Source organism: Gallus gallus, chromosome 6 (assembly GCF_016699485.2).
Source record: "Gallus gallus isolate bGalGal1 chromosome 6, bGalGal1.mat.broiler.GRCg7b, whole genome shotgun sequence".
Taxonomy (NCBI): Eukaryota; Metazoa; Chordata; class Aves; order Galliformes; family Phasianidae; genus Gallus; species Gallus gallus.
The window spans coordinates 4,124,238-4,147,282 of record NC_052537.1 but is presented as its reverse complement, the minus strand read 5'-3'; the positions used below and the strand labels follow the sequence as shown (position 1 = coordinate 4,147,282).

Here is a 23,045-nt window from a genome sequence, read left to right as displayed (position 1 = left end):
CAAAATCTGGAAGATCTTTTTTTTTTTTTCAATAGCAATTGGTCACAGGTAGTCCAAGACATTCTGTGAACACACTCTTAAACTGGTTAGAAGAGAGTAATCTTGTCAGACTTTCCTTTTAATTTTTGCTAAACTCTTGGGAAATGTAGATAATTATAATAATTGGGAACCAGAATATAACTCCTTCTTTTTAAGGAATTCTCACCTGGTCTTTTGTTAGACAACAAAATAATTATGGGGAGGAACTGTACCATGACAGAAATCTTACTGTCTCCTTCACAAATGCTTATGCTGTTGTATAATAGCAAGGCATTTATTTTATCATTGTGATATTTTATTCACGTACATTGTATTTTTTCCTAAAATACTTAATCATGTAATAGATCCCACAGTACCAGCTTATTGTAAAGGTAACCTTGCCTGCGTAGTACTAAAAGTACAAATTCAATGCAGAGAGAAAAGGATCAAAGAAAAATGGGCCAATTGGGTTTAGCGCAGTTCATCTCAACATGGCGTCAGAAATATTATCTTTCTTTTGTGTTTCTTTTTCTGCTGTTTTTCATAACGATGTGGAAATGTGGGTTAACTGCTCATACCTCTGAGGTACTGTCTGGCAGCTGCGAACATTGATTCTTCTTCCAATCCAAAATGCACCTTTCCTATGCTTTGACTTCCTGGCCCTATTCAGGATCGGAGCCAGTTCATTTTTTTTGCTGAATTTCCTGATGAATCACAAAGCAAGAAGAGGAAAATCCATTCCTGTTCGCATCCGGTGTCTGCTTTACAGACCTTTGTGTCACGCTGTGTGCCCAGAGATTGCCCTGCACACATAACTGTCACGAGAAGAATTATGTTTATGCTGATACTACTAGCACAGATACTCTCAGGTCAGAAGTTTCAGGTGCAGAAGGGATGTCTGGCTCTACAGATAGGATTCAGATGTCTTTCTTACTTATCTGATGATACAAAAGCTGTTCAGGGTGGGTGGTTTTCCTAGTTATGCATATTGATGAAAGGAGTGTTTGACTGAAATCACCGAAGGACACAAAAAGGTGCTGAACACCATCTGAGATGTGTTTCGTGATCTCAGGTGCTGCATGGGCAGTCTCAAAAGCAGTTTTTTATTCAAAGGGGTCTGTGTTCCCTTTTGTTTTGGGCAGATCAGTCAGTAGTTTTGCTGCCAGTGTGAACATTGGGTTTCTGATGTGGAGAAGGTAATGGACACAACCAACCTTGGTGCTCTTCACTTGTGTAAACAGCAGTGAATGCGTGTATTACTTGCACTCCCTGGTTTTAATTTTTAAATGGAAGCACTTCTTATCAATTTCAGTTCTCGATGAATAACATCAACAATGTATTTTGCATTTTATGTATTAATTAATTTTATTCTCTGTGTAACAGTACTCCAAAACAGATAGGCACCCTGGGCCTGCTCTGGACAAGGTCATGGAGTCCAGCTTTTCAGGTCCTCAGTCTTTCCCAGAGGCTTTGTCTCCTGACAGAGGAACTCAGCTGACCAAGCAACACAGGTGAGCAGACGGCTACCTTGGGAAAGGGGTGGTGGCTGCTGTGGGATGCTGCCAGGCGAGTGACATATGGGAGGGAGGATTGGACAACAATGCTGGGATATATGGAGGACCATAGTGTGCTAGCAGACGATTGCCTGAGGTGGTAGCTTAACTTCTGTGGTGTTTGGTGTAAAGCCGAGAGGACATTTGTTGGAGTCCCCCAGTCATGTTCCTTCTTTTCTGCTTGAAAGACTGGCTAAACCAACAGTCATGTGCCATGTGAACCAGGAAGGGATATTTGGATCCTACTTAGATTAACCTTACTTAAACCTTTAATGTGGCATGAAAACTTAATGCTAACTATCTTGTCAGATGCTTTTCTTTGGGTTTTTCCTTATTCTATACAGATTTGCAATACATGCATAATCATTTTACTGAGTGTAGATGAACTGTGTTGCCCAGAATTATTCCTGTTGAAGCTCTGTGGATATTTTAATCGCAATCTCGTCAAAAGGAGAACCTTAGAAAAAATTTAGTGACATTCACTTGCCCTTGATAACATGATTGCAACACCCCAATGTGAAATTGCTTAGGTGCTGAATTATGACACTGTTAAGTTTTAGAATGTGGAAATAAGGACTGAATATTTCTTATTTACAAAGGGCTCTTAAAACAAAAACTGAATGACTCTGAACTCCTTGTTTTCCATAGGGAAATTACAGAATAAGCCTCGCTGAAGTTTTAGTAAATTAATGCAGAATTCCAAAGAGCTCATTTTAACACATTCATGCACCAAAACCTCTCTTTACAAATGGGAAAGAAAACTACTTTTTCTTATTTCCAGGTGTCAAGCATTGGACTGTATTAAGAGTCTTTGCCTCAGAACTTTTTTAAGACAGCTTGATTTATAACAAATTCTTTTTCATAGTTTTATAACTTAAGATTTATTATACAAGAGCATCGCTTTATAAAAAATGCAACAGACTTTAACATGCCAATGACTTATAAGACTGTCTTTGATTTATGCATCGTGTGACAGCTTCCTAAGTTACTCAGTTTTTATAGTTTCTAAATGCTGTGCAGTGTGAAGTTTTTTTTTCTCCGTTTCATTTGGTGTCTTTTTGTAACGTCCATCTAATTAATCACAGTCTAGGTACAATTAGCCCTTGTTTCTGTATATCAAATATAGATTAAAAAATGAAGCTTTTTTTTTTTCTTAAACAAGGATGCATTTTGCTTTAAGCATCCCCTCATTCCATTCCACTGAGGTGCACTGACACAGGTCTAAAGTGGTCCTAGCTGAAGTTCTCAGTCTCCCTAAAATGAACAATTAGATAAAAATAGAATGGTATCTTGTCTTCAAAACATGACATGGACCTGGAAAACTTAGAGCAGTTCTTCAGGATCTCATGTTATGCAATTGTTAAACTGTCTATTCTGTTTCTGCTCACTATGGAAATATTTTCTTCCGCAACTAGACCTACTTATCCTATTTGCATTTTCAAGGGCGTTAATGGTTGGTGATTATTTCTTAAAATCAGTAGCTGTCTGCTCAACAGTTCTTAAAAACAGAAGAGTTTTCTCCTGGCTTTAAGACTATCAGGGTAGGAAATCATTCTGGCTTGCTCAAATTAGGCTGACAGAGAAGAGGTCGCCTAGTTATTTCACTCAGATTACTGGATAATAAGTTTCCTCACTCTGCCACCTCAGCTGAATGCAAAGAATTGATATAAAGATGAAAGATTTGAATTACCAAGTCTTACTCCTGAAATATTTCCTCTGTATTACTCACTGTTATTATTGTACAAGAATTTATTATCTTCTGTTCCCACATGTAAAATAATCCTTAGTTAGAACTGGAAAATAACAAGCGTGTTTAGTGAGTAAACTTATTGTAAGGTATACAGTGTGCTCAAAAATTCACCTCTGATTATCTGTTGTTTAAGAAAGAAAACCCTTACTGCCTTGTACACACAGGAACAAATTATGATTTTGTTGGCTATTGGACTGATGTGTGATCCCTTTGCATAGCAGTTTTCTTGGTAGTTAGACGTGCTGACTTTCTTTGATTCATTCATCTTTGATTTCAGCGGGATTCATTTCAGAGAAAGCTGTGATGAAAGCCAAATGCAGAGGCTTGAAGCATTAGACAGTTGTATTGCCTTGCAAAAGTGCCAAAATAGGATAAACTTACTCTAAATTTTAAAATAATTCACAGTTGCATTTTTAAACTCCATTAAAAAAAAAAAAGGTAAAAACTATTTTTTTTACTTTGCATTTTGATCTTTATGCTCTCAGTACAATTGATTCAGTTTAAATTAAATGAAATAGTAAATCTAAGTTAATTCTGCAAAGCAAATTAATGAATTTTAGAAATCAGATATTGATGCAGTAACACAACTAAGAGGAAGCCTTGAAAAAAGGAGAAAGTATAAAGAATCTGGTATTTTCCCAAGGAAAGAACATAGTCTTCTGGAGAAGTTTACTTAACAGAAATGGCTTGAAGGGATGAAGCACAGGCAGGGAAACTAACTGAATCACAGAGAACAAGAGGTCATTCTTGAAGTGAACATTTCCAGAAAACATTGAGAGTTAAGGGTTACTGGTGATACCAAAATCAAGTATTCTTGCTGGGTAATAAGAATACTATACCCAAAGAAGCAAAGCTGATGGAGAGACAGAGAGAATATATGAAGCAAGTAGGGAAATCCTGGATGAATGTATTTTATTTTTCAATTAGGATGATTGTTTGGGGATGAAGGCAGAACAGGAGTGGATCAATATGTGTGAAAATTGACATTACAACAGTCAAAGTAGAAGTAAAATGCAGAAATCTATGTCCTTGAGTGGGAACATACTGAAGAAATTACTTATAGGGTAAGCACAGAATACTGCTCTAGATGCGAGGTAAAGAATGAATCAAGTAAACTTGAGGAGTGGAGTTACGTGGTTCGGAATTCAGCAGTACTAAACACAAGCCCAGACATTTGAGAATTAATAACAAAATCATCTCCCAGAGCTGAGAAACAAATGAGGAAGAACAGGTTCAGCACGTACCACTTGGTGAAAGGGTGACCAAGTTGCAAGGTGATGCTGACATGCAAAAGAGAAGTAGGGATGACAGAAAGCGTTAGTGAAGACATAGCCATCTGAAAGTCAGAAATTCTAAAATGACTTCATGAGATATTGTTTCACTGCATGTGAATGTAGCATGAGGAATCACCAGTGTTTTCTTGTGTGGATAAAATGGCTTCATGGTTAATATGGGCTCAAATTGCATTGACGAGCTAATACAGTAAGGGATGAATCATCTGTGTTTCATGGAAAGGATTAGTTTGTCTCATTTAGTGTAGTAAATGAAGACTGAAAAGAGTATATGACAGCTGCTTATAAACACATCAGAGAAAAGGTAAGGAGAACGGAAAGGCCTGCTTAAAATGAACAAATACGACGTTACGGTGGTGATACCAATAGATGTCTACTCGTCATAACAAATTTTAAGTCTGAGTTTTCAATGTAGAACAACTTTCTGGAGTAGTCATTTTAGGACAGAGGCTGATCCATGCTGTACAGGAAGCATAGAATGAGGTCATGGTGGCTGGCTGAACTCCGTGCCACTGACGCACCTTTGACATCTTGGTTCCTTTTTCCTATTGTATGTACCTAACTGGTAGACCTGGGATAGTGACCCCAGGCTACACGTAGTAATTGTGCAGAATTACAACGTTCCAGCAAGTGCTATTCCTGAGTATGTGAATAGCAATGTTTCTACTAGAATAGTTAGGCTTGCACATGGGGACTAGCAGCTGTAGAGCTGCTCCTTCACCTGAAAAGAAAAAAAATAAGCCTGCAAGGTGGTCTCAGTCCATCACCTGAACTGAAGATCTGACCAGCTCCAACCATTTATAAGCACGATCTGGAAAACACGGGTCGTTGCGCCCTTGTGGGTTAGTTGTTCTCCTATGTAATCTTTGGTGTTTTGTTACCCTATTGGTTTTTGCAAAGGCAGGAGAAAAAAGTGATGCTTAAATGCTTGAAATGTAGGACGCTATGGAGATTTAAACAAATCAAATAAATAAAACGTTATTAAAATTCTCAGCTTATGCCACCATTTTTTAGCATAATACACCCCTTACAGTCTTAGTATTACTTTAATCACACACAGCTTTGCTGAAGTCCCAGAGATGACATTAACTCCCTCCTTTGAGGTACCCTCTATAACAAAGATGCCAATAGAGGCTCGCGCTTTTTGTGTCATCTCGTTCTTATTAACAGCCTGACAAAAGGACTTTGTGATACAGTACTGTGCCTTCCTGTGGCATTTATTGATAGACGCTTATGTTCTCAAGTACAACAGATCCTTTTTATTAGAACTGAAAATTGGTTGAAAGTCTGAATAGTTCATCTGAGCACACGTTACCAAAAGATTACGTACCATTGCCTAAAAATATGGCTCCCAGGGAGTTTCAGAAGACATTGTTTATCTGGCAACTATCTCTATCATTGGGGTATATATTTATTGCTCCTGTCTAGCAAGGACAAGCAGTACGGCTTTCAGCTTTAGACAGCACAGTTTGCATCTTGTTATCGGTAGGCAATATTCCAGGTAATGCAATATGCCACTCTGTATAGTTTTTGTAGGTACAGAGCCGGAGTATTTACAGCGAGTTTTAGAATTCCCCTTTCTTCCTCCTTATATTTTTCTCTTCATGAATTACAATCATGTATCCCAGTTCAAGATTTTCTTTTTAAACAAAACAATTGGAACAGCAAGTGTGTGGATGAAGGCATCTTAATAATACTAGAGATGAGCTTGCATTTAGTACAAGATGTACACAACTGAAGCTGGTGTAAAAAAAAAAAAAAAAAAAAAGGAACATTTGATGTTTTAACATCTTTCTCTTGAATATCTAATTCAGAGCATGACAGCAGGGGGCATCTTGAGAACATAGGGAAAATGTGAAGGCACAGATGGAAGGAATGCAAGAGATACCAGGGAAGAGGATGGTGGAAATCCAAGTGATGTGATAGTACTATCACCAGAAGGGAAAGTGAGACTGAAGAGGCAGGAAAAAAAAAAAAAAGGGAAAGTGTAAATAAAGTAATGACGCACACAACCATGCTTCTAGTTCCATTGTGCTCATTAAACAAGAAAGAATTCACATCTAAAGTTTTAACATTTTAATCATGTTCCTCTTGTTAGTCCTTTTCATGTTTTCACTAACAAAGGTACTTTTGAGTGTGTTGATAATGAGATGCACGATCAATTTTGTTTAGCAATTAACTGAAAAAATAGTACGGGATGATTTCCAGAGTTACTGTAAATTCACTGCAAGTCATCTCCTCTCCAGGAACAGTTAACTTTACTGGAGAGCTGGATATGTGCCTTGAGAAGGGAATACTCCATCTCCTGAGACAGTCTTTGTTTTCACTCAGTTGCTCAACCTAAAGAAAATTTTCACACAAAACAGTTTACAAGGATGAATCCCAAGTTCTTCATTAACCTTAGAGATTCTTGAGCTATTTATTTCAAACCATTTATTCATCAGAACTACACTTCTCCCTAGTTTATGTATTACTTGTCAGGCACTCCAAGCCTGTTCTGGTTTTTGTTATTCTTGAGTAATCAATTGATAGATTTTGGAGACATCATTTGCTACAGCTTTCCTTATTGTTCTGCTTTATTGAACAGCTTAGTTACATGGATTATCTCTTTTAGCCACTTAGACTGGAGAACAGAGCAAGGAAGAAAATATAATGGTGGCTAAAGAAGGGGAAATCACCTGGAGAAATTGGAAAGGCACTGTTTTCTGCAGAGAGGGAAGCATATAATGCGAGCAATAGAGCAGAGGCCTGTGAGGGACATAGCTGCAAGCTAACCAAGCCAGCCCAGCTCCCTCAGCCTTTCTTTGTAGGAGAGGTGCTCCAGCCCTCTGAGCATCCTCACTGCCCTCCTCTGTACCTGCTCCAGCAGCTCTGCATCTTTCTCGTGCTGGGAGCCCCTGGCCTGGATGCAGTACTCCAGATGGGGCCTTGCAAGGACAGAGAAGAGGGGGACAATCACCTCCCTCTCCCTGCTGGCCACATCACTCTTGATACAACCCAGGATACTGTTGGCCTTCTGAGCTGCAATCAAAACAACAACTAATAAACTTTGCCTTTCTAGTTTCAAATATCTGCAGTAAATGCAAAGTTTAAGTTAATTAGTTTGTTGACTTCCTTAGTACATGGGTGAACGTACTGCAATCAGTAATAACAAAAACTCCAAAATTTCATTATCCTTTGTGAATTATTCATTCAGCCGCACCTTTTAAGATTCCCTGATTTAATAATCCAAGTTTCCTGAGCAGAAATTACCAATTGCTTTGTGATATGGTAATGCTGTTTTACAGAATACAAGCTGTATCTCGCAACTTGAATTCAGCCCTCCAGAATCAAAGGTCAGAACCTCAGTCTAACTTGTTTTTGTTCCCAAGGTTTTTAGGGGTTTTTTTGCATCTTTCTTAATAGCTAAGGAAAATCTATTTAAGGAAGCATTAGAAATCTTTATGGGAGCGCTATTGCTATGAGTTATCGATCTTTTCAATTAAAAAGCTCCAGGCATCTGCAAGTGTAGAAGAAAACATTACAGGGACCAAAAAGGAACGTGAGCAGTAGAGTAGAGATTGTGTTTGAATTTCTTTCTTCTGTTTTGAGCTTGGAGAGAAAGGGTTGGTTTTAACAAAATGTGTTCTCCAAGAGAACTTGTCCAAGATGTTTATCCCAGCAAGAATTTCTTTGGGATTAGATGGGGCCCGACCTATAGTAAAGTTTCCATTAAGTATGAAATGCAGATTGCTATTAAATTGTGTTATAATAAGTGAAGTAAGTTTAGGAAAAGTCATTTGCATAGCTGAATTGTATCAGAAGTTCTGATTATTCACCTAAGCAAAGATAATAATTCATACAATGCATCCGCAAAACCTATACTAAAAGTTCATTAAGGATGTTACATAATATTAAGTAATATGTATGCATTTCTGAACCCCAGGAGATGTTAAGAGAAATAAGGAGTAGCTGGAAAATGAATAACCAGTCATGTCATGCAGTATAAATGGGTTATATTTTGACATAATTTTGTGTTCCCTTATGTTTGCGTTAGCAAAACCTGGATTTATCGTTCGTAGAAGAATAGCTGTGTGGATTCTAGATAGCTTCTAATTCCTACATTAAATAAAGAGAAATCTGTTTTTACAAAACACTACAAAAATGCTGTTTATAAAAGTATTTTTCTATCATACTGCAAAAAGAAAGAATTCTATTTATCAACGTATGTAAAACAAGAAAACAATCAATGCATACAATACAAGTATATATAAATGTATATAAAACGAGAATAAAAACAATATAAAAGGAAGTCTTGTCAGAAATGGAGGAAACTTGTGTCATAGATGGTTTCTTCAAGCTAAAGTTCATCAGCTTCATTAATATATATATATTTTTCCTATTTAATGCTGTATTGCCAGCAAGGAGGACCCCTGGGCTGATAGGCAATATAATGGGCTTTTAAACTTAAGATCTGATTTTGAGCTCAATCTTTTGCTGTTTATTTCCACTATTAGAGGGTCCATCTCCTCACACCAGGATTAGGGTACACAGCAAGGAATAAAAGAAGCATCCTTCATCAAAGATAAGAAAACGTTTAAGATGCCAATCAATTATGTTCTTTCTTAGAAGAGATGTGATCTATTAGATACGGCATAAACAGCAGCTAGCTGTGGATTATAGCAGGATATATCCTTAGAGAGTTTCTGCTGACATGGTAGGCTGCCACAGCAAAGTTTATAAAAGCAGTAATCCATGCATTATTAATTTTGAATCTTCACTGTGCAGAAGTTTACCCTTTTGCAGTGATAATTGTTACTGTACCCTTGGTGTGTTGTTTCTAGAAGTCTCTCTTCATGCTGCAGCCCAGGACAGAAAAGCGGGATGCTACATAGAAATGCCTTTCGGAGGACTCCTCCCTTACCTCGGGGTAGGTTCAATGGGATTACAGGACCAGCATATCAACAGCTAGAAGAGTCCAGGATCACAGAGCAGGACACAATACCTTGTCATGGGTAAGTAATGAAATATCCACAGTAAGCCAGCACTGCTTGGAGAAATAATTCTAAGTAATGTTTGCACAGCACTTCTTTCATCCGTCAGCACTGGACAAATAAGAGGAAATAATTCAGAAGTCCAACTTCCATGTTTTTTAATGCAATCTTTGTAGATTGCATGTTTGCTGTAGATGGAAAACTGAAACCCTGTTCATGTGAGTTTGTCTTTGAACACATACAAAGAACCTGACATTTTTCATTTTCTAATTCACCTCCAGCTGTACTTAAGGTCTGAATTTCAGAAGAGCTTTCATGCACCTACAGCAGCCTTTGAAGTCTTTTGCAATTGCCGAGTTGCTTTGCATAATATTTACATATCCCTATAGATTTTTAGAGGCTTCCCAGAATCACTGTAAACACACTACGTGTAACACCAGGAGGAATACCTGCAGTGGAGCTCTGGTCTCATTTAAAGATGCCTGAGTCCCAGCTTAGCATAGGCAGAAGTAGGCACGCATCAGTCCACAGCCAGGCGTCCTGGGAGGGAACGTGACTTTGATCAGTAGGTCTCTTGTAGCTGAATCTGCCTAATGAAGCTGGCTACAGTAATTAGGGGAGGCAGACTGGGAGTGGGGCTTGCCTGGGATAGGAGAGAGCAAAGCAGAGAGTTAGCTTTCAGTAGGCCTCTGTTCAAAAGTTCAGGTTTGTCTCATGCTTCTTTTGTAGTAGCAGTTTGCTTCTTCTAGGGAAGAACTTTTTTTTTTTACTTGTTACAGTCAGGATACTGTTGTTCGTTTCTGTGATAATGCAGACATTAAGAAAGTGGTGACTAAATGGAAGTTTTGTATCAGGCCGGCTGCTGCTTCCCTGCCACATGGCAGTGCCTTGAAACACAGGCGTGGAAGAAAGCTGCAGTGTCTTGATCTTGAAAAGCAAGGTAGAAAACACAGCAAGGCTGTCTTGTGGCTATAGCTGTATTTGCTCCTCTCTAGGAAATCAGTATGTGGTATTACAAGTGTCATCTTGTATTGGCCTGTATTTAGCCTGTTGACATTCTGCAAAAGGTTGATTTTTCTTTTTTTTCACCATGCTGCAACCCCTTCTGGCCTCAGTCCCCGAAGCACCTCTTCATACTACGTATGTCTGTACCACTCAACTTGCTTCGTTCTGCCTCTGTCAGTGGGACCTGTCCTCAGAAAGAGGCCTGCAAACACACCGGCAAGTGCTGTTGTGTTGGAGTACCGGCAGTAGTGTCCCAGATGTGCTATCAGCATCCTTCAACCAATCCACATGAGAAGGAATTACAAACATGTCAACACGGGGCGTGAAAGCAATTCTTTCATCTTGTTTTATTGAAGCGTTTTGATGATGGATAGTATATTTTTATGGAAGGGAACTCTTCAAAGAACGTAACAGAGCTTTTTGCAAGGGATGCGGTAATGAAGTACTGTAACTAAACTAAAATATAACAACTATAGCAACTAAAATTCAAGTGCACATCTGATCTCCGAACCAAAATTCAAAAATAGCTTACTAATTCTGCTTTAAGTGGAAGTCTTCTAACCAGGAACCCTTTTCCCCCAAATCTTTCTCTTACCATCTGTTTCAGACTGTTAGTGCTCTCTGTAGATACCAGCCCAACTGGCCGGTCCTTAGAGAAGCCGGGGTCCTTTTGCTGCTTCAGGAAAGCACCAGCTCTCAATATTTGCAATTCAGGCATTTGTGGACTTTGAGTCAAATACGGTTGGTTCATCAGTCTGCCACTCAGAGTAGCAGAAAAACCTTTGTGAAATGAAAGGCTTAAAGTAAACAAATATTTCCATGGCAGTCACATCTCAGAGCCCGATGAGCATTTTGGGGTGTCGTGGGCATGCATGCAATGAGAGGGACAGCACATTGATCCCACGCTGTCAGTGACGGCTGTTTGCATTGCTTGGTATCAGCTGCTAGAGGCAGTATGTTGTATCTGCAAATGTGTATTTATACGGATACAAACATGTTTGCAGATACCCACTGTGTCATACATTCAGGTAGGCACATGCATGCTTCCAAGGCTGAGCAGAAGCCTGCTAATGCCACTGCAGTGACCTTCATTCATCTTAATGGACTTGGCCATCAAGCTCCTACAGTGAACACCTATAGCAATAGGGCTTATAGCAAAGCTCTTTGCGCTAGACTGAATGAAGCCCATTTTGTATTTCAAGTTATAAGTCTTGTCTTGCTTTAATGTCTGTTTTAAGGGACAGCGTAATTATGCTTCATTCAGTTTCATTCATTGACACAGGCTCTTGAAAACTGTGTAACAGGTAGTTACTGTTGCAGATGTATAAATGTTTGAGGGCTTTTTTGTTTGGTTTCAGTAGAAGAGTGGGCAGAGCTGCACTTTGGAGTACATGCGCAATTGAATTTATTCTGACAAAATAATTTTTTCAGATAAAAATAATGCAAATACTTTCTTAAGGGACATTTTAGTTCTGGGAAACAATTATAGGAAACAGTAATTATTATTCCACACTTAGAGGGGGCTTATTGACTGAAGTCTCATTCTGTTGTAACCAGCAACAGTTTGGCATCAAAAGCAGAAGCAGGGATCTGTTTGTAGTTACCTAAAAGCCAGCTCTCACATGGCTCAGAATCTCATATCCCTGCTAGTTCAGTACATTGCCTGTTACGCACAGTACATGTGCTTTAATGCAACCTCAGTCTTTCTTTGAAAGCTGTGTAAGCACAGGGCAGAAATATGTACTTCTGGCATAAAGTTGGTGTGTTCATCTGCACTTTAAAAAGAAAAAGAAAACAGCTATGGAAATATGCCAGGCATTGAGTTACACGTTATTGTTACTGCCAATTAGTATTCAAAATACCAAGAATAATTGAATCCTATTTATGGAATTGGCAAATGTTACTGTTATCTCACTAAACTCATTTAGATAATTCCATCTTTTCTTGGTTTTGCTCATGTATCATCCATATAATGCATCCATTGCATGAGAAATTCATTAAAAACATTCACTCCCTTTGTTTTCAGGGTGCAGCCCAGAATATATTTAGGGCCTGAATTACCAAAAAGGGGAATAATGCAGCTGATGAGATCCCTCCAGCTATAGTCGTTTGAACAATTATATAATAAGCAAATGCAAAGGAAACAAGAATGGGCACAACAGGTCTGCACTCTTTTGTTTTCCTTTATTATTATTTTTTTTTTTCAGTTGTCCTCCCTCTGGAATAATTTTGCTAATCAGCTTTTCATTCATACCGGTTCTCAAAACTGTTCAAAAAAGGCCCTCAGTAGATGGCCGTAAGTGTGTCTAAGCACAGAATAACAATAATTAACCGAAAGCTGACCCCATCCTGCTTCAGAGTAAAGCATAAATGCAGCTGTATATCTTGTGCAAGAAATGCTGCTCCATAATCCTAAAAGCCACTTGCTTTATTGTTCCCCTGGGTCCCACTTCCCAAAGCAGTATCTCAGTCCATCAGATAGCAGCCTCACAGCCTCCTATCATCAGATAGGAGTGTCACAGTGTCTCTTCCTTATTGCAGAGCTCCCAGCTGTGCTTTGTGGTCTTTTGGGGATGCTGCTGCAGAGTTTCAGTGTAGCAACGCACAGCGCTGCATGTGTGCATGTGTCCAGGCTCATATCAAGCAGTTATGCAAACAGAGCCACCGTAGATGAGCTAACTACAGATCAACTCTCCTGGAAATGTGCCTAGAGATATTTACTCCTCTTTTGTCTGTCTGACAGCTCACCAGGAGGATGGGGCCAAAGGAAACCTGTCCACTTAATTGGCTTTGTACGCTTTTATTGGGCTGCGGCTGTTTTGAACGCTTTAATTGCTGTTGCCGAGTTCTCCTTCTGCTAATGCCAGAAGAAGCAAGGCACATGTGAATAGAGTGCCCCGGGGGAAGTCCAGTAGGTTTAAGCAGCTTTCAGAAAATATCCTTCCTATCTGAGCTCAAACATTTGCTCTGCACCAGATGTTGATATCGCTTTTCATGATCAACAATAAAACATGTTAGATTTCTCATTGGCTTGCCCCGTCAAATAGTGATAAGAGCACAAAGCTGATGATGCATAAAATATTGATGCAGGACGGAGGTGATGCCTATGGTTCCTGGTAATCACAAGTAGTAGAAATACTGCATTTTTTAGTAATACTTCTGGAATGGGAAACATCTTCTTGAGCATTGTTTCCTTTATGTGTAATATATTTTCCATTTCTGGTTTTTAAATATATCAGTGAAAACATTTTCTGATAAGAGTAATGAATTTGGCTTTGAATCAAAATGGAAATGTTGATAAAAATTCTCTGAAGTTGCCTCACAATAAATGAAATCATGCTATAATATACATAAATGGAGGATAGAGGATTTTTCTTGAAGAATAGGTGAATAACGTTTTCCAGAGCACAAGACATTATTTCCAGGTGGGGTCTAAGAAACCAAATCATGTCAGCATTGAGTGATTACTAAAAATGACATGTTTTTCAGAGTTACAGTGCACGTAGACGCTCTGCATATTTGAAAGGGGGCACAGATGATTGTTTCCATGCAATTAAAGACTGTAATTTTGTTTCAATTTCTCTTCTTCTTCACCTTTCTAAGTGTTTTCCTGGAATAGTGATTTGATATTGAGAGTTCTGATGTTCTCAGAACTCTCTCAGTTGAGAGTTCTGATGATGAGGCATCAATCCATTTCTCCAGTTAGAAATGAAAGAGTGAGATTCCAAATTTGATTTATCGGAGGAGGAAAAAGAAAAAAAAAATTCAGAGAATCTCTTGAGTTGGAAGGGACCCTTAAGGGCCATCGAGTCCAACTCCCCTGCAGTGAGCAGGGACACCTAAAGCTCCAGCAGCTTGCTCAGAGCCTGGCCCAGCCTGACCTTGAATGTCTCCACCACCTCTCTGGGCAACCCACGCTAGTGGTTCACCACCCATACTGTAAAAACCTTCCTTATACGCAATACAGTATAACTCATGAAAGCATGTAAAAAGTTGTTGTTGTTATTCTCATGTACTGGTGGGGAAAATGGGACAGAGGGAACAGCAGTGGCAATAAAACCCAGATCTCCAGAGCCTGCTGTTTTCCCCAAAGCCACACTAGCACTAAGTGCTCCGAGCGTGGCTCAGATATATCCTTGTAGCACAGCTCTCTGACTCACATACAACATTCCTTCCGCTGTTCACATCTGGCTGCTCAGTGTGCAACAAAAATTCTTTCTTATTCCTTTCAGGTATTCATCTAGTGGTTTAAAAACTCCTCAGAATACTTCAATAAATATGCAACTGCCTTCAAGAGAGACAACCCCTTATTTTAATAACACGGATCAGAAGGACTTGGTCGGATACTCATCTTCAAGGGCCAACTCAGTTCCCATCATCCCATCTGTGGGCTTGGACGAAGCCTGCATGCAAATGCAAAATGTTTCTGAAGTAACAGGCATCAAATGGTGCAAAAACTCCTATTCAGCTGAACTTGTCAATGTGAGTTCCCCTGTCAGTAATTGTCTTATAGCAGAACAACACGAAGTGAAAATATTGCTAGAAACTGTGCAGGAGCAGATTCGGATTCTGACTGATGCGAGGAGGTCGGAGGACTTCGAACTGACGAGCGTAGACGCGAAGAGCAGCGCAAGCGAGAACACCGCATTCCTGCCTATGAGCCCTGTGGCCAAGGCAGACCGAGAGGCACAATTTGTCTTAAAAAGTGAAACGCAAAGAGACTCAGCATTGACCAAGTGACTTTGTGTGGGGGTCGCAGGAGGGGGAATAAGAGATCTGTGCATTCGATGCTTTGCTAAACAGGAAAGGAGGAAATTAAATACAAATTATTTATATGCATTAATTTAAGAGCATCTACTTAGAAGAAACCAAATAGTCAATCGCCCTCATATCATAGTGTTTTTTAACAAAATATTTTTTTAAAGGAAAGAAATGTTCCGGGAGGGATAAGGCATACATCAGGTGCTTTCTAGGCAGGATTATACATACAGTTTCAGTTCCAGAGTATTTTAACACTGTCCTGTTTGGCTGTCAGAAGGCTTAGGCTATGTATCCTATTTTCAATCAAGGCCAAGACCGTTCTTAGAACCATTCTTGGTTTCAGGGCAGCACTGCAGTGAATGCTGGCCAGGGGTGCAAGTCCCAAAACCCTAGCACAGACCCGGTCCCCCCTGCTCTCAGTTCTAGGTTCATACTGAGGGAGGAGACACACAAACATCTACTTCTTAGCACTAACTGTGGAATGACCGTAAATCCTTAACTGAACCAGATGCTTGACTCTACCTTACTTGAGTGTGTCAGTCAGCTCAAGACAGTGGAAACTTTTAGGAGCTTTGGGTCAGGCCAAGCCTGGAGAGGGATTGGGGCCTCTGGAGGTGCAGTGGCCCTGTGGCTGCTTCATCCTCTGAGCTTTGTCCATCAGAGCTTCTTGGTTGGAGGAAGAGGAAGAACAAGGGATACTCGAAGTGCAGAAGCACGCATAATGGCAGGTTTGGGTTAGTTTAGTTTTTAAGAGGGGGAATGTAAACTCTGCTGTTCTTTACTGATCCCTAAACATTTCTAAATTGTTATACTTTGAAGGCATTTGTACGCTCTCAAGGAGCACTTCTGAGTGTGTGTGTATTTTTTTCTTTTTTTACTTATTTTTATTATGGGTTATTCAGAGATGAGTCTGGGAGATCCAACACGATCAGAGGCCAGCTGGTAGGTGTCCATGCTGCCCTAATTTGATCCTGCTCTCAGTTCTCTGATCACTTTAATTAATCGTGGTTTTGGCTTGTGAACGTTAAAGCTCTGGCCCTGCAGATAGGTCAGTATGGGCAGACCCAGGAGCATGCTCACAACTGATTCTGATGGGGCTGTACGTGAGCAGATGGTTTCCAGCAAATCAATCCCTGCTGCCTTACAGAAGGCCTTAGAGAAGAAATGTCATTTCCTGGTTACAGTATCCCAATCATATTATAAGCCTTTTTTTTTTTTTTTTTTGCATTTGCTTTCTTTCGAGTCCCTCATCCTCCCAATAAATTGTAATATAATATGCAAATAATGCAATGAATTGGGTTCAGTGGCTCACATGTTACTGTTTTCATTGTTATTAAAATATCTGCTTATTTGTGGGGAAAAAGAGTATAAACTATAATAAATAATTACCAAATAGCCTTCCCTGATAATGTCAGAAGATTGATTTTAAAAATTACCATACATACAGAATGTATTAAAATATTCTTTGCAGCAAATTAATTGTTAAATTTATTAGATGAGCCCCAGACTTTCCAGTTCACAAGTCTCAAGACTTCCCAAAATAGCACAGCTGGTCACACAGTGCTGTTGTATGTTTAGTCAGAATAAAGCAATATTTTAACCTCTGTCAAGTAAATTTGAAAAAGAAAATGCTGAAGATGTATGTCATTTATTTTGTGCCTAGCTGAGGCATTAAAAAAAATCCTCTTCACAAATCTTCATTCAACAAGTCTTACTTTGGTTTTCTTGTCTTTTTTCTTTTAATTTTTTGGTTTTTTGTTTTTGTTTTGTGTGTATGTGTGTGTTTTGTTGTTTTGTTTTGGCTCTTCTTTTTTTTTTTTTTTTTTTTTTTAAGATGATGAAATTGTCTTGTTTACAGAACTTTCTATGGCTGTAATCTTTGCTGTGTGTTTTCAATAAAAGTCTATTTGAGGGCAAATTATGCTTTATGCCCAGGATGGAGCATGCCTCATTCAGACTCCTTTCTAAAAACCTTCAGAGCTCTTCTCGTATCAGGAGGGTGAGGCTGTAGGCTGGGATCCCCACAAGGAGTGGTCCCTCCATGCCGTGTTTCTGCACTGCGTATGGCTGGGCACAATCTCACTGGGCTGAACTGCCTGTGCTGGCATGGCACAAAACCTGTGCCAGGCAAACCTCTGGAAGATGACCTGTGCTAAGTGGGGCTCAGCTGCACATCAGCCCAGTTGTGTGACTTTTCTGTTAAGGCCATTTGTATCCTGCCAGCTCAGGACATAAGCCAAGTGAGCGTGCATCTACCCCTAAGTGAACACACCTGTAATTTGAAAAATGACTTCCACATAAAGCTCCAATTCAGTAATTTGTGAAGCATGCTCACAGTTAACTTTTCACCATTAATTACATCGAGAAATGGTGTCTCTGCAGTAAAATGCAAAATCTTTCACAAACTGCTCTGTCAACACCAGATCTTTTCAATCCAGCTGTAAGGCCTACTTGCCCCCAAATCCTGCCAGACTGTGCAAACTCTCTTCTGGCAAAATATTGGAAACACACTGCAGGATTTCTGTTGAAGAAAGAACTATATCATAAGCAATGCCTTTAATGAGCGAATGTGTTCACTGAGCACCCCCAAAAGACCCAGAAAGAGGGCAAGAGCAATGTACTTTCATACAACGAAATGTTTGACTGAATGATTGATGGAGATCCGAAATGGTGAGAATACCTTCAGTTCATGTTAGAGATGCGATCTTGTATTCAGCAAAGGATGTGTGACTGTTATATGTTAACTGTTCTATTCAGTTTTCAGCATGTTTGAATAGAGAGACGTTAATATTAACCATATGACAGACTAGTGTATTATTTGTTAAGAGTTAACACTTCAAATCCTATTGAAACTGTCATTGTTTACAGAGGAAAAGAAAATGATTTTCAAACATTGAAGCAGGTGAACTTAAAGTGATTTGTGTGTTTCTCTAATGCAATTATTTTCCCCCAAGGACCCTCCTATTTTACAGTGAATGGGACAACATTTTCTCTGAGGTCTCGCAATTAGGTATGTAGAGGACACAAAAGATTCCATAAAGTTGCACTGAACCAGCTGAAATGGTAGGCCAAATTTTGCTTTTTTTTTTTTCTGAATCTAATGATCCCATTGAACTCGGTAGATCAGAAGGGATGTGTCAGTGCCAAAACATAGTTTCTTCCTAATATGGCATCTAGTCCTGCCCTTGGAAAGAGACTGTAATCTCCTTAAAAGAGGTTCTGAACTCTGTCATTTACCTGTAACATAATTAAAAATAACATCGGACCTATGAAGTTTGAGTGTTATCTGGTGTGAATATTCACACGCAGAGCACTACGCTCAAGTAAACTGCGATAACAGCTAGTTAGATGAACCTGAACTTTCTTTGAACTGAACAGAGAAAACCCTGCATCTCTTCAGTATGATGCTGTAGAGCAGAACTGTGGGAGCAATGCATATCCCTTTTGGTTTTGTTTTTGATTTTTTTTTTTCATTTTGCTTCTGAGTAGAATTTCTTCAAAACAGCCCGCACAACCCCAAAAAGCAATATAAAGATCCCAATATTTGAAGTAGGAAACGTGGGTGAGTATGGGCACATCTCATGGTGCTAACCACTAAAAAACTTCAATTCATCCACTATCCAAAGCTGAACGTTAATTCTTGAAGGATGATATTTCAATAAACAAATACACCAGTGAAGAAAGACATCTTCAACATGCTTTTGGCATCTAGTCACCTGCCAGGCTCTCAGCTGATGTTCTCAGTGCAATCATAACAGGGGATTACATCTCAAATCTTTTCTACTCTATATCCGATAGGGCGTCACACATGTGAGTAGTCTGTCGCAAGATGTAAGGGCCGCTACGCTGATTTATGGAGCTATCTTCATTCTGCTTATAAAAATCATACTCATAGCAGTATGCAAAGCCCTGTCTAGAAAATGGCGCAAGGTTCGTTAGATGAGTGCTTGGTGTGCCAGGTCCATCCTTTTACATGGGCTGAGTATCACTGACTGGGCTCCAAAAGCAGTTAACTTAGCACCATTTAAAGGTGGCTGATTCAAATGTTATTTGTCAAAATCCTCTGAAGCTTCTTGTTTACATTTTGTAAAAACAATGAGACTATGGCAGGTGCTGGCACGTACCTGCTCCTGAATCAAAATGTTCAAACAGATAATTCACATCTACTTATTTCGTAGAGAGGGACAGAAGTTCACATTCCTCTTTCCAATTCATGCCCAGCTACCCTCAGTCTAATTATGGACATTACTTGAAGTCCTAAAAGAAATGATGAGAATAAATACCAAAGAAGAACTCTGTCAGAGTCTTAGCTGCAGCAAATGAAATTAATGCTTGAAGGAGCAGACCCAGAATAAAATCTTTTCTTTTTTTTTTAATGACATAAATATATATTTCCTTTCAATGAAGCGTAGCTTCCCTGAAAACCTGTTCTCTTGGGAAGACAATGAGTTTATATGAATGATCTGTTATCTTGGCATGAATTTAAAATCTTCAGGGAGATTGGGAAAAAGTAAATACTATAAAGTATAACATAGTTCTGTATCTTGCTGAAAATACAAGGGAATGCAGACTTTTTTTCCTTTTATACTGTATCATTACTGTAAGTTGACTGTAAGATTATGATCCCTCTGTTCTGATGTCTACTCACATGAAAACAACCAGGATGCTCAGTTTTCAGGTTTTAGGTTTCTGAGCTCTTTCAAATCACAATTATCAAACTGAAGTTTTGTATTTTATGTAGCCAAGTCTGTATATGAGATAAAAATGACATAGCTTTTATAACTCTAATCTTACTATGAAGGGGAAGCAGCCATCCTCAATGTATGCTGCACAGCATAAAGGTGCTTTCATCTTAATAGTAAAACTCATATAAGCTGTTTATCTGTTGAAACTGCTAAAAAAAAAAATTCTACTTGAATTTGTTAATTGACCACGTTAGTAATATTTGAGAAAAGGATAACTAGCAGAAATTCCTAAACTTTTTGTAGTTTTGTTTTCCATTGGAACCAGTGTTTTGATTCATTGTTACCATAGCAATGTCTTCAGCGTCTCCTATAGGGACCAAATGCTGAGGCTGCACTGATGGGGTGCTTACTCATATTTCCTTGAAAAGATTTAGCTCCATACTCTTTGGACAGCAGTCCTATAAGCAGGGAGTGATCTCCTGATATTCCATATAGCTGTTCTTGTGAAACTTTTCCCAAATGAAAAACAAACTAAAATCACAGCAGCACAACCTACAGGTTGGTTGGGTTTGGGGTTTTGTTTTGTTTTGTTTTCTACAAAGGAACTATTATATTTTATAGACACAATGAAGAGCTTTTTATTGATGACTGAAGAATGTAAATTAAGTATAGGATATATGTAAGTGGCATGGAATTTCTCAGTTTGTAGCGTAGCTTTTAGTTGGAAATTTGAAAACTAACATATTCTCTAGCACCACCAGGAGCAGACCCACGTGCAGTTTATATTTCTTTTTTTCTTAACACTACCCATGGTCTGTAACACACCACTGTGGTGACGGGGTATCTTGTCCTTTTTCCTCGCTCCTGCATTGCAAATCCCACTTCTGTGCTGTCTCGTAGCCTCAGACATCACTGGACTGGCAGTAGTTCAGCATTTATATTCACGTTCAATTTTACTTTACCCTCAGAATCAAGAATATAGCTTGAACCTAACTTTTGGGACAGCAGGGAAGTCTGATGAGTAAATTTAAGATCCCAACTTTCAAAATCACATATGCATCCATTTGTCTGCTGTGAGTAGTCCTAGAAAGACAGTGTTCCTGGAAGAAGGATTTGAGGAGGCTGCTCTGTGGGGTGCTTCCCTGCCCTTCCACACAGCTATCTGTTCTCAGCAGTTCCAGTCACAGAGCCTGCAATTCTCTTCAGGTTTCCTTGTCCATACATTAAATCCCACTGCTTGTATGCATATGGCGCAAGGTACTACTGCTTGTCTAACCTGGATATTCAGGTGGCCAAAAGCAAACATAAAGAACAGACACCGTTTGGGCAAAGCTAGCATTTTCCTTTTTCCACTGGCTCCTTGGTAAGTTAATTTTGAAATACAGAGGATTTTGTTTCAAGCCCACTGGTGTTTTCCCATGAATTACCATCTTGACCACTTGTGTGGTGTTACCTATGAAGTGCCGTGATGCTGTAATTTGTGGACAGCACTTGTTCTGGGATGAGGAGCAGTGCCAGTCAGAGCAAAGCCTCTGACTCCTGCAGAGAACCAAAGACCAGAAGCCATCTGAAGTGACGCTTCAAGTACGGCTTTGAGCTGCTGATTCATACTGAAGTGTTTCTGAAGGTTAAGACCCCCTATCATGCATTCTGCTAAATAATGTAAATAATTCCAGCGTTTATAAAACGATCAGAAGAGTTATGTATAGCACATACTGTTTTAAGTACGTCTTGTCTTGAAGGAATACGGATCACGATTTCTTAGTTGTGAAAATATTTGGAAATGAAGAATACAGATTATAGGACAAGAATACAAAAAAAAAAAAAGTATTAAGAATAATTAATATCCTACTGTTTCTAAATAGGTAGAGGACCTCTCACTGTTGTGGCACAGCTTTTCCCACAGGAAGAGGAACAGATTTTGAGTTGCGCCAGGGTACAACATCTGAGGAGCTCACCTCACTTTCATTTCTTTCTGAGATCTCTCTCCTGTAAGTGAAATTGTAGTCATCATCACTAATTCTTTTTTTTTTTTTTTTTTTTGTAAGAGATGTCCGAATTTTGAAATTCTTTCAAGTGTGGAATTTTGGAGGCTTCTGAGCATTAGGATAATTTCAGAATAGTATTAAATCAGTTTGATTCCAACTGACATCATTCGTTATACTTCATTCTATATTCTCTTTGATTATTATGTAAGTGAAGCTGTTTCCAAAGTTGTCTTAGAGTTGTCCTCATAGACCAGATTTTAGTGAGATAACTGGTTCTGATTCTGTAACTCCAGTTCTGAGCTTAGACTGAGATGTTCCTGTTACAGAACAGGTCTGGGTTCTGCAGTCCAACATCATGTATGTGTACTGGCAAAAAATCTCCTTACGCTTTCTGCAACAGTGTTATGCATTAGAATCCAAACACGGATGGCGTGAGAGGGCTGCCGGGTTGATCTTTCATATTATCCCTTTTGTTTGCCTTTTAAATATAATCTTCAGCACTACATCTTTGTATTTTGTATAGAGAAGTGAAGGTAAATTCAGCCTGTCTGCATTTTCATCTCAGCTAACTGTGGCAGCTTTTCTTCCAAAGCTGCCCAGGAGCCTAATTCATTTAAATTCTGACTTCAGAGAAAGAATTGATACCCCCACAGGTGAGGATTATTCTGAGCAGGTTTTGTAGATATGTGTGCTTATATTTGCTTTCTTTCATCCTAATAAACTTACTTTCTGCCAAGAAAAATGCTGAAAACATTTAAAACATTATAAACACTGAAGCAAAGTTAAGGCAAGAGATGTGCTCAGCCTTTTCTGATGAGGGGCTAGGGGCTGAAGTGAGGGCTAACTACCAAAACCCTTCCCACAAGTATGATAGTATTTTCACACATGGGTGATGCCAAAATGGCTCAGATATAGCTGCAGGTAGTACTGTGTATGTAAACTGGTTCAATGGTTTGCAGTATCTCAAAATAGATTTTTCCAGCACCTAGGGATAGCGGTTCAGGTTCATTCAAAAAGCAG

General features: G+C 39.1%; 1 protein-coding gene across 3 annotated transcripts in view; it reads left to right on the top strand.

Annotated features, from left to right (window-relative positions):
* NRG3 (neuregulin 3) overlaps positions 1-18,149 on the top strand; it is a 371,925-nt gene extending 353,776 nt beyond the window's left edge. For all 3 annotated transcript variants that reach the window (XM_040702943.1, XM_015288041.3, XM_040702944.2), the window contains exons 7-9: positions 1,402-1,529; positions 9,437-9,607; positions 14,824-18,149. In XM_040702943.1, coding sequence (XP_040558877.1) covers positions 1,402-1,529; positions 9,437-9,607; positions 14,824-15,331 — 807 coding nt within the window. In that variant the 3' untranslated portion in view covers positions 15,332-18,149. The remainder of the gene's footprint in view (positions 1-1,401; positions 1,530-9,436; positions 9,608-14,823) is intronic.
* The last annotated feature ends 4,896 nt before the right edge of the window (positions 18,150-23,045 follow it).